Below are 12,229 nucleotides of genomic sequence, written 5' to 3' on the forward strand. Positions count from 1 at the left end.
TGATCTGTAAGGGATTACAATTTATCAAGTTATGCCTACAAGCTGATTTAACCAGTTGAGGTTTTTTTTTCCAGAACAGATTCATATAGGTTTGTGGTTCTCTTCAGAAGAAACAGTTGATTTTTAACAGCCAGTTTTTTTCCCCCTTGAATTTAGGCTTTAAAAAAAGTCTGCATAATCAAAAATTAAATTTCAGGGAATTATTTTATTTATTTATGTTTGAATTACTGGAGTTATTGATTATAGATGAAGGCAGTTTCAGAACAACTTCTAAAATTCCTTGGCATTTTCATGTAAATTTATATTTTGAAAGATTTTTTATTATATATTTTTAATTAGAACACTATAATAACTATACTTGCCTTTTTATCGCTACATTTTTATGCATGTTTTATTTATTTATTTTTTTTTATCTACACATTTAAGCCAAATGTATCAGAATTAAATCACCATATTAATTGGGTTATTGAAATCTTTTTTATTACATGTCTAGACAGATATTTACATTATGTATTTAGCTGTATCAGAATTTCAACCCATATTGCCGGCTTGGTTGGCTAAGTAGTTAAGCGTATCCACTCTCCAGCCAAAAGGCTGCAGGTTCAAATCCCGCTGTTGACATGGATGTTTGTGATTGCCTGTGAAAATAGTAGTAGTGGTGGTGGTGGGCAGTAGATGGTGATGGTTTAGTTGCATTTTGTTATAGGTAGTGAAGACAGAGAGTTGTAGAGTAGGTGCCCTCCCTTGATGAGTCTTTGGACTCCCTGAAGGTGTCACATAATAATAATAATTGTAGTGTTCATTTGAAAGAACTATCGGGAAATTCTTCACTACTATTGATGAGTTTTCTGAAGTGACCCAACAGTAATTACAGTATGTAATTACTGTTGGGTCAAGCCCATCAGAAAAAAGGTTTCTGCAAAGAATACAAGACTTACCTACACATTGGGCAGCAGTGATATGGCAGAATGGAGATTATATATTTAAGTGCAGAACTTTTGAGATTACCTTCATATAGGATAATTTTTATCAAAAGTTATTATCAAACCCTTTGCTTTGTAATTTTAAAATGACTGACTGGTTGTTCTTTCTATTTTTTTTTTTTTTTAGGTATATAAAATTACTGGTGACATGAACTGCCAATCTGTATCATGATATATGGTGATTTTTAATTTATAATTAAGCCTTTAATCATCAAGAAGTGTAGGTCAAGATATGTTAACTTCAACTTTACAGAGTTTGCCAGCTATTGACCTTAAGTAAGTAATATATCACTATGTTGTTCTTATGAATATTTCAGCCCATAATGAACCAGCTAGAAAACATATTAATTGTTTATACACAGAACATTTTTACATATTTTATTTATGTATATGATTATTGCCTTGTAGCATTGCATTGACAACACCCACTTCCAAAAGAGATTAATGCATATTATGTATCAGGATTTTATAAAGTGACTTTTTTTTTCTCTTTACATTCTGCTTTATACTTTTCACTTCCAAAACTAAACAGATAATAAGTGTCTTTATAATGGAAAAACAGATTTGAATCTCATCTAGGATGCAAGGAACATTTAGAGAGCTTTGTCAACTGAAATCAGTCTTATATGCAGGTGGCAGTTGTTTTCTTCTCAGTAACTTGATCCCTTTCTCAAACAAAATTCTGGCTGCAGAACATGTGTGCTATTAGGTTTAATACACTTTCTTCATGATCTTAGCTACTTCAGCATAATCTTAAAATTAAAACAGCAACAACAACAATAGGTTCTTATTTGTGTTGTGTAAGAGAGTGAGTTCAGAATTTGTGAAAGCATGTATCTGTCCACCTCAAAGACTCAAAAACACTTTAAAAGTTTACATTTTTCAACTGAATATGTTGTCCAAAATTTCAGATTGCCATGTTATAAATCTGGAAGTAATTTTAAAGCTTGCTTCTCTTAAGGATGGGGGGGGGGTTAAAGTACTATATTGGGAGACTAGTTAGGTCATCAGTTTCACTTGAAATTGCATAAATTTGAATACTGTCATCCTCTTATAAATACCTGTAAGTCCTCGGTCCATAGAAATTTATAGGGTTTTTTTTTTTTTTTTGCTTGATACAGCATGGGGTTCAATGTTTGGTTGAGTTATATAGATTGGAGTTGGGGACTGCTTGTTAGCCGAGATCAGCATTGTCAAATTTACTGTCTTGCTTGCTATTAGAATAAGACCCTCAGGCCTTTGTTGGTTTAGTGAGCAGCAAGTAGTGATCATCTTTTTTTCTTTTTTTTTTTTTTGGTCCTTGATTAACAGGGGGGATGCCCATAGTTGTGACTGGAACACCCACAGTTTGACCAATCAGTTACTATAGTTCATACTGTAATTACTGTTGTATTAATGTAATTCCTATTATTAATTCCTGTAATTACTATTCTATTCTGTAATTCTGTTATTATATTTGCATTATGTGATTAAATTTCAATATATGTGTGGATACTAATGTGGATTATTTTATATAGCACTGCGGATGAAGAAAGAAAACTGCTTGAACTTCTGTGTTCTGTGAATGCAGTTGTTTCTGATGATCAAGTAAGCTACTGTTTTCACATTACAGCTTGTTTATAATTTATTTTAAAAAAGTTGTAAAATTTATTTCACATTAATTAATCAAGAATTTTATTTCAGATATAGGGTAGGTCTCATAATAGTCAATGTAATATATGTTATGTGTAATGTATATGAAGTACATGAGTTTTCTGCATTATATGCTTATGTTATAATAACAGAATGCAAATGGAATATAACAAAGTAACTTTGCTGTCAAAATGATTTGTCATCATCATCTTTTGTTTGCTGGAATATGTCCCTAAGCATGTATTTTATAAAAATACTATGATAAACCGACAGAATTAATATTTCATTACTAGATTTTTTTTTCTCACTCTTAAACTTGATCTTGGATCTTTTTCTGATATTTCTCCCCCCCCCGCCATTTTTTTGTGTGTGATACAACTACTTTGCTAATCTTTTATCTCTTATTTTGATGAAATAACTGTACCACCTTCAGTTAATTCCCCCTGCACTGTCTTTTATATACTGCCAGCTTAGTGTTTTGATGTTTCTTTTTTATTTCATGTATGATGCTATTTCAAAAAAAAAAAAGAAAAAAAAGAGTAATATATAACAAGCATTCTATGTGCAGGGCTTGGCTTCATGGCATTTTGTGCTTATGATTCATAAGTTGACTTTGGTATGCATCACTCCACTGAAAATATTTATACATGTGTTTTTCTGCATACCAAAGTATCCTGGTGTGAAATTACTGTTTGCTATACGTAATCAGGAAACAATAACATGCTACACATCATTGTTGCCATTTGCAAGTGTTATACTCTGAATGAAAGGAAATGTCAAAACCTTTACCTTCATTCAGATTTAACACAGTTTAGCAATTCCGGAGCCAGTATTAATATATCAAGAGAAAAATAACCAATTGTAATTTATCAGTTACGTTAATATTTAAAAAAGTTTTACCTAATGCATCATATTGAAAATAATTAAGTGTTTTGTGAAGTTTAAACTATGTGTAATCTGTGTAAGTGCTATTACAATATTGAAGGCAAAAGACAATTCGATTATACAGCAATGGCCTGAAGTCATACACGTGCACCTAATAGAATGCACATGCGAATGTCCTCCAAAGAGTACGCTAGGTGAGAGATTGACACTAGGTGCTGAAAGGAGTGACGCACCGTGAGGAACGGGAGAAATCAGGATGACGTAGGCAAGAAACATAGGGAGCGTGCTTTAAAAGGTGCTGCGGTGCCAGCTCGTGGCTTTTTTTTCTCGTTACCTGTACTGGAGTGGTCATTGGCGGAGAAGTCCATCGTGAGGTCATCGCAGCAAGCGGCAGTCCATGGGCAGTTCTAGGCTATGGAATGACCTGACATGGTAAAGTTCCAGATCACACTGGAGATCGAAGACCTATGCCCAGCCGATTGAGGAGCGAGCAGGGAGCCAGAATTGCTTTCCCCGTCAGCGATGTGTAATGTCCGAATTCAACTGATGTATAGAAAAGCCGAGGTAAATCTGGAAAGTAATCTGGAAATTTAAGGTGCTGTAGGGATACACATGAAGGCCTAGTGCATCCCCAACTACTGGTAATGTAGACTCTTATTTGTTATGTAAAATTGTGTAGGGGACAATAATTAGATATAGGTAAAATCTTCAACTCAGGACTGAGCCCTCATTGAAAGAACTTTAGGAGTTATGCTGTTGAAACTTAGGAACTCTATACTTTAATTGGAATAATAGTGTGAAAATAATTGTGAATGTATGTGAATTATAGAAAGAATAGCCTTTAATGGTGTCATATATAGATGAGAGTTAGATCTTTGTTAGAATTAATGGTATGAAATTATGATCCAATATGTTAAAGGAAATTTAGCAATCATAAGTGAAACTGCTCACTTCCCAATATTATCAAGATTAATTTTATGTCAGTAAAAATTTCTTATAACATGTATTATGTCTATTCAGTGAATTAAATGTTAAATTCTTTTGAAATGAAATAAAAATACTCTGCTAAGTGTTTAAGAATTACGAAACAGTGTGCTGATCTAGACTTTGGTTCCATGAATAAATATTCATCAAATACATTTTAGGGTGGCGCAGTATAAATATAAATTTTCCCTAAAATTAAAAAAGAACCAGTACCAGAATTGAAACAAAGGAATTGGTGCCAATTAATGACATTTCCTTTGTCTTCATAGCCCACATGCACATCTTGTAAAATTGCTCATCGGCCTAGATTGATAGTTAAGACATGACTCACTGATGTTAGATTAAGAAATTACTTAAGGGGTAAGTCAGAACAGAGGATAAATATAAAGATATATATATATATATATATGAATACAAATATTAAAATAAAATTGGAACCAAAGTTTAACACAAGTTACCTGCCATGTAGGTACTTATTCATTAGTCTGTGGAGATGAAAATCACTGAATGCAACATCAGGACTATGCAACATATGATGCAAATCATTCATTTGTAGTGGTGTAGTATTTTCATGTAGCAAAAGGATGCTTTCACTCAGAAATCCATGGCATTTGTGATGATAGCCAGACCTAACTGATCCAGCATACTAGTGTTCATCATTCATATTCTTCTTAAGAAACTCAACAAGAAGCACTTTTTTTTATGTGATTGATCCCACCTATTAAAGGTTGTAAATCTGCAGTACAGTGTTTATGTGGGTTTAGAATTTTTTCTCTTTTTTTTATTAATTGTTTCTGCTAAAAAAATCCACTAATGTCTTTTATTCCCTTATAGAGAGTAGGTAAGGCTGTTTAGCCTTATCTAATATTCTGGAGACTGAAGGGCAGTTCAGTCTCCACTGGTAGCCAATCATATCACTAATTATAAACAGCATCCAGTGAAGAGACAGAAGACAGTGTCACTCACGGTCCACAACACAATATATTTATTGTCTGAAATAGCATGGGTTTTGTGGTCCATTTTCCTGCATTTATGGGATGAAAAACATAAGTTTCGAAGAGAAAAAATATGCTTGCCTGTGCCAGAGATCAACTAACTTGGAAATGGTTAAAGAAAGGGTTAGAACAAGTTCCTCTAATTGGCATTCGAACTAAGAATGCTTTCTTTGAGCAGCCTAGTGCTCTGAGTGCAAATTTCACTTCCACACATTAATTTTATATATGTGTGTATTTTATTTACATAATTTGGAAACCCTGCCTTATAGATCAAACATGGAGCTTTTTCAAGCCACTTCAGGTCTCCAGTAAGCAGGATGGTGGTTGCACATTCTAGCTGATGAAGTTCATTTCTCACCTAAAGACAATCACAAACATCCATTCTCATGATAGGATTCAAACCAACTCACAGCCTCTTATTTGGAAAGTGGATATGCTAACCAACTAGTGAGCATTTCTTATAGTCTTAAGACTGTTTCTGTAATTGTCTTTGCAGATGGTGTTGCTTTGATTTTTTTTTTTTTTTTTCCAAGAGGCAGGGGAGGGAGAGAGGAGGTGATGAATGTGTTTTCACATCCTAGATGCTTTTTTTTTCTTCCTATTTCTGCTGCTGCATGATGTTCATCGCTGTTCACTATAAGAATTGCACTCCATCATGATAATGCATGAAAAGTATAAGGGAGAGGAGGTCTTATTCAAAAAGCTTTTAAATATCCACGAGTTATTTTGGCTACTAGCACACAAATTTTTCTGTTGTTTTAGAATAGTCAAATGAGTATGCTTTTACACAGTGTTTAAGGCAGCTCTGAATATGGCATTAGTGGCAAACAACTTGTATGGTTGACGACAGCTTCTCAGACTGCCCAATTACATCTGAGACATATGACCTACCATTAACAAAGACACATTGCAAGGCACACTCATTTCTAATTTTATAGCATTAAATTAGCAAAGTAAAAAGTGTGATCCTATACATGCATACATTCTACATAAGCTATGTAGAATGATTAGCTGAGAGTTGTCTGGCATTGCTTGTATTTATACTAGAGTTACATCTTTTGAAATTTCATATTTTACATAATTAAAAAAAAGTATTGCATACATTTGAAAGTATGTAGAAGAAATTTCAAAAATAGGTCTTTTGTGTTTGTTTCTGATTCTGAGATATTCATCATGATAGTGATCCAGTAAAAATAATTAGACTTGAGTTATTCAAGTGACCTTCCTTATTTTCTTGCTAGAAAGCAGCAAAAGGTCTTTTATTGCATCATTTGGTTTGTTAAATGCAGTGAAAATTTTTTATGCTTAAGTTAACTCAAAAGTAATGTTTTACTTGTTAAATTACTATTTTACTTCATCACCTGGTATTTAAAATTTACATGCGATTTTTTATTTATTTTTGTATCAAATTTTATCTTATTTTTAAAATTAACTTTTTTGTAGGTCCCAGAATACAGAATTCATACCTCGTCCACCAGACTTAATGGAATTAATTTTATTGATGATTTAGCAGTACCAAGTTCTGTTTTTCTGAATAAAGCTTTAGAGAAATTCAGGTATTTGTGACTCAACAGTTTGAACTACTATATATTCAGAAATAAGAATTTCAAAGCAAGTTATCATATAAGTGTATTTTATTTTGTTTACTACTTGCCATTTGACAGATATTTGAATAATTTTTTTTTTAATTTATTTTCAACTTTATTCTTTTTTTTGTTTCGAATAAAAAGAAATCATCTCTGTATTCCACATTTTAGCATCTTTGAACTTAATAAGTCAAAAGCAGAATTGAATGTACATATATTGCTGTATTACACTGTGTTAAGAATAGTCTTTTTCCTAAATAAAAACATCCATGAAAATTAAGGTTTTTAGAATTAATTAAATGATAATTTTATCACCACAGTAATGTTTTAAAAACCAAAATTAAACAGAAATTAGTTTTGCTGCTGTCTGATAGGTGATGTTTGTGCTAGTGATCCTCTACTTGTAAATTAATAATGTCAAATGGTTAATTATTAGCTAAAAAAATAAAAGATTTCCCAGTGGAAGTGGAACACTATCCAGTGTTATTTTTATTAACCAAAGGAAAATTCTGACAAATTAACATGAATATAAATTGATGCACCTTAAATTAAACAGTTTTTGCCACAGTTTAAGTCCTCATTTATTTATTTATTTATTATTTTTATATATTTATTTATTTTTCCCTCATAAGTCATTATCTTTTTCTGGCTTCTTCAATGGGTGTACCAGAATATGATTAGTCTAATGCAATTTAGATTTTGTGACCTGGTCAACAAAATTCTCCAATTTAGTTGACCAGAGCCTTCGTTCAACAAAATTCTCTTAAAATGATCTATTATTTCATATTTCCAAATTTAGGGACACAAAACACACGTGTTGAAATAATTATTTTACTTATTATTAATAAAATAACACTTGACATTTCGACCCCTGTATTGAGGTCATCATCAGAAGGATACATGTGAATAGGAAACTAAGCTACATGCTCTTGCACTCTATAGAGGTAAGTTAAATCTACGCTGTTAATTATCACCTCTGGTGATAAAAATAAAATAAAAATTATAAATTTTTTTTTTTTAAATAAATAAATAATTAATAAATAAATAAAATAAAAAACTACAATAAACTCTGCTAAAGGCCTCCTGTACTAAGATTACTAAGATTCTTCTGGATTTGTACAGTTTAGATTGTTATATTACAATTTTCTTCTGGACTTGTATAGTTCAAGTTGCTATTGAATGTTATGGGGGAAAAAAAAAACACTTCAAGTCTTCTTGTATTGAGATTTTTCTTTGGCTTGTTCTAGTTGCTATAAAGGTTGCAAAAGGGTCCTCCACATCCTTGGAATGGTTAGACCATCATTTTTGTTCAGATTTGGATTATGTTTGAGCATTTCACATGCTTCTTTAAATTTCCTCTTGAACGAGGTTTTGGTGCAGTGTTGGGACTTGGTACCTTTTCAATCAATTCTGCCGTATGTTTGGAGTGCGTGGTCAGAAAGGCCGGTTTTTCCAAAATGGAAGTATTTAATGTGTCATTTGTGTTCATCCTTCCTAATTGGGATGGTTCGCTCTGTTTCCCCTATGTATGGTAGGTTACATGTGCATTGTATTTTGTAAACCCCTGAGTGGGCTAGGTTTACAAAATACAATGCACATGTAACCTACCATACATAGGGGAAACAGAGCGAACCATCCCAATTAGGAAGGATGAACACAAATGACATATTAAATACCTCCATTTTGGAAAAACCAGCCTTTCTGACCACTCACTCCAAGCATACCATAGCATTGATTGGAAAGGTATCAAGTCCCTACACCCCACCAAAGCCTGGTTCAAGAGGAAATTTAAAGAAGCATGTGAAATGCTCAAACATAATCCAAATCTGAACAAAAATGATGACCTAACCATTCCAAGGATGTGGAGGACCCATTTGCAACCTTTATAGCAACTAGAGCAAGCCAAAGAAAAATCTCAATACAAGAAGACTTGGTGAAGTGTCCCCCCCCCCCCCGTAACATTCAATAGCAACTTGAACTGTACAAATCCAATTAGAAGAATCTTAGTACAGGAGGACTTTAGCAGAGTTTATTGTAGTTTTTTTATTTAATTTCTTTATTAACTAATTATTTATTTAAAAAAACATTTTTTTATATTTTTTATTTTATTTTTATCACTAGAGGTCAGGCTAAGAAAAAGATTAATTAACAGCATAGATTTAATTTACCTTTATAGAGTGCAAGAGCATGTAGCTTGATTTCCTATACACATGTATCCTTCTGATGATGACCTCAATGCAAGGGTCAAAACGTCAAGTGTTATTTTATTAATAATAAGTAAAATAATCATTTCAACATGCATGTGTGTTTTGTGTCCCTAAATTTGGAAATATGAATGCTGATCACCGTGCAACCTTAAAAAAAAAAAAAGAGTGATCTATTATTTGTTAGGTCAATGATCAGTTTTAATACTTCTAACTGTATTAGTTAATCTGAGTCTTGGTCTTACTTTATATTTTTTCCCTCAAATATTCAAAGTACATTTCTGCTTTATGATTTAACATCGAACCATCTTCCTTCCACCTTCTAACTGCTGATTTGCAATTTATATCTAAGTTATGTCAGATCTTATATTTTGGTTTTCTAAGACACTTCTAACTGCATCAGTCCATCTGATTCTAGGTACGTATTTCATGTATTAATCATGAAAAAGACAGAAAAAAATCTGTTTAAACAACTAATGTTAACTGAATGCTAACAGTGTCATTTTCTTCTAATATCTTAACTTTTAATATGATTCTGTCACTAATGCCATTAGTACACTTCCTGATTTTTCCAAGAACTCTCATATCTGTTGTCTCCGGTCTTTGATTAACTGTTTTATTTTTAATCCAGCTCTCAATTCATGAGTTAAAATTGATTTGACCACTATCTTATATACAGCTACTTGAATGTTTCAGACATCCTTTGATCACTTCTTATGCATTGCTGATTCATTCCTTTACCATGCTGCTTTTCATGCCAACACACTGCTTTAAGGTACTTTCTCAGTCTGTCATAATTATCTACCTTAGAATTCTATATGTATTCTTTTTTATTTCAAGCTCTCACGTCATTTGCACCCCCCCCCTGCTTCAAGTTAAAACTGCATGATCACTCTCTTCAGTTTGAAACAAAACATATCTCCTTTACTTCATTATGTAAATAATAGAAGAAGCACAACTGGGTATGATTATAGTGATTTCAGCATATTTATATGTAGTAAGGGAAAAATTGCCATAGCACCAGACTAGCAGTATACAAAATTTTCAAACCAGGTTTTAAATACAGATCTGATAGTAGGAGAAATAAAGTAGTTTGAAGACTACAAATCACAAATGATAGTGGTCTGAGGAAAATCAGGTTAACAAACAACTGGCTTTGATGGCAAAACCATATTTAAAAATGGTAATATTAAAAAGAACTCAATATTATTAGCATTCAATAATGCGTGAGCTCAGCTTGTCATTTCTACTATTCCATTTAGCTGGCATAGTTACTTAAAAACAGAATGAAAGTGGAAAGAGCAAAACAGTTGTTTAATGCCAAGATGGCAGAAAATGATCAGGAAAAAGGACCAAGATCAGGTGAAATAATTCATTAGGAGTACTTAGCAGACCAGAATTTAAGATCTGAGGGTACTGAAGACCAAACAAATAGCCAGATTAATTTGAAAGAAAAATTGGTTACAGATATTTTTAAGTTATATAGTACTGTCATAGTATTCTGTATGCTCCTTGAGGATATAGATATCCAGAAATGATGATGATGAGATTTTCACAAAAACTTCCCATAACTTTTATTTTGCTACTTATTTATACACGACTTAGCTCTTGTGCATTTTTTATTATATTCTCTGAGAGTACTTACTGGCTAAAGAACAAGCACAAAACTTTTTGATTTCATGGATTGTTTCTTTAACTTCCCATGTTCTTCATAGTTTCTTCCTTGGTTGAGTCTGTCAGTGTTTTCTTCAGATTTTATATAGGGACTCCCTACCATATACTTATTCTGTTGGCTATTTCTATTTAATTTGCATCTCTTCATTAAAACTGCACCTAAACAGTGGAAATATTTTACTTTTTCTATAGGTTCTCCATTAAAAGTGCAGCTGAAGTTTTCTATGTTTTCTGCCTATTTTCATAGTTTTTATTTTTTTATCGCTGATTTTCATGCCAAATCATCTGAGGTGGCATTTTTCTGGCAGATTTGTGAAAAAGAAAGCTCCCAGATCAGATAAATTTTTTGATTAATTAATTGTGGATAACTATGTTTATGTGTTAAAAAAAAAAACTCTTGTAAGAAATTTAAATGACAAGTACAAATTATTACTTTTGTACTTCATATACACCTTGTTTTGTATAATCACATTTCATGCTATTAAAGAACTGGAGCATTACCATTACCAAACAGCTTTTCTCTTAACACCTTATCATATGTCTGGTCTAGATCTATAAAATATAAACACAGATTCTTGTTATCTCATGACTTCTTGACTGCTTGTCTTAAAATAAAAAATTTAGTCCTAACAACTCCTTTTGGCTTGAACTCATCTTCTTCTTACCTGGATTTGGTTTCTACAATTTTTCCTGGCCTCTTCTCAAGCACGTGTGCATAAATCTGATCTGTAACATTCCTCTATAATATACACATTCATTTTTAATGCTGAATATGAGTATTATAGAGGAGTGTTCCTTTTAATACTGTAGATGGGTATTGGGAGGACTCTGTTTCAGTCCTCTGGAATTTGATGTAAATTTTGCAGTTTAGCCACTGGAAAACATTTGAGCATTTCTGGAGATATGGGACTTGATGGCATATCACCATGTATTTTGAGAGAATGTGCAAGAAAGTTGACATTTGCCTTGATATACTTGTGTAATACGAGTCTTACATTAGGTCAAGTTCTAAAGCAGTAGAAGGAAGGCAAGAAAAGTACTACTTCATAAGGGGGGGGGGGTGACAGAACTCAACCTTCAAATTATAAGCCAATCTATGTGTCAGGTGTTGTGGTAAAAGTGTTGGAGAGACTAGTGAGACCTAGAATCCAGAATTGGGTTGACAACAGTGGTATTCTCTTTGATGGACAGCACAAATTAGCTAAAGGAAGGTCACTTTTAGTATTCTACTTACTTATTACAGTAAGGCAACAGGTGCATTGGGCAAGAGAGATGGATACACCATA

The 12,229-nt window shown here is 32.6% G+C and overlaps 1 protein-coding gene across 2 annotated transcripts in view; it reads left to right on the forward strand.

Annotated features, from left to right (window-relative positions):
- Positions 1 to 1,118: 1,118 nt before the first annotated feature.
- The window catches only part of LOC150105647 (serine/threonine-protein kinase Nek10-like), a 268,426-nt gene continuing 257,315 nt past the window's right edge, over positions 1,119 to 12,229 (forward strand). For both annotated transcript variants that reach the window (XM_090394286.1, XM_090394287.1), the window contains exons 1-3: positions 1,119 to 1,259; positions 2,501 to 2,570; positions 6,923 to 7,035. In XM_090394286.1, coding sequence (XP_090250412.1) covers positions 1,216 to 1,259; positions 2,501 to 2,570; positions 6,923 to 7,035 — 227 coding nt within the window. In that variant the 5' untranslated portion in view covers positions 1,119 to 1,215. The remainder of the gene's footprint in view (positions 1,260 to 2,500; positions 2,571 to 6,922; positions 7,036 to 12,229) is intronic.

This window comes from Typopeltis vanoorti, chromosome 6 (genome assembly GCF_054136105.1).
Source record: "Typopeltis vanoorti isolate ZY-2024b chromosome 6, IOZ_Tvanoo_1.0, whole genome shotgun sequence".
In the NCBI taxonomy this organism is placed as follows: Eukaryota; Metazoa; Arthropoda; class Arachnida; order Uropygi; family Thelyphonidae; genus Typopeltis; species Typopeltis vanoorti.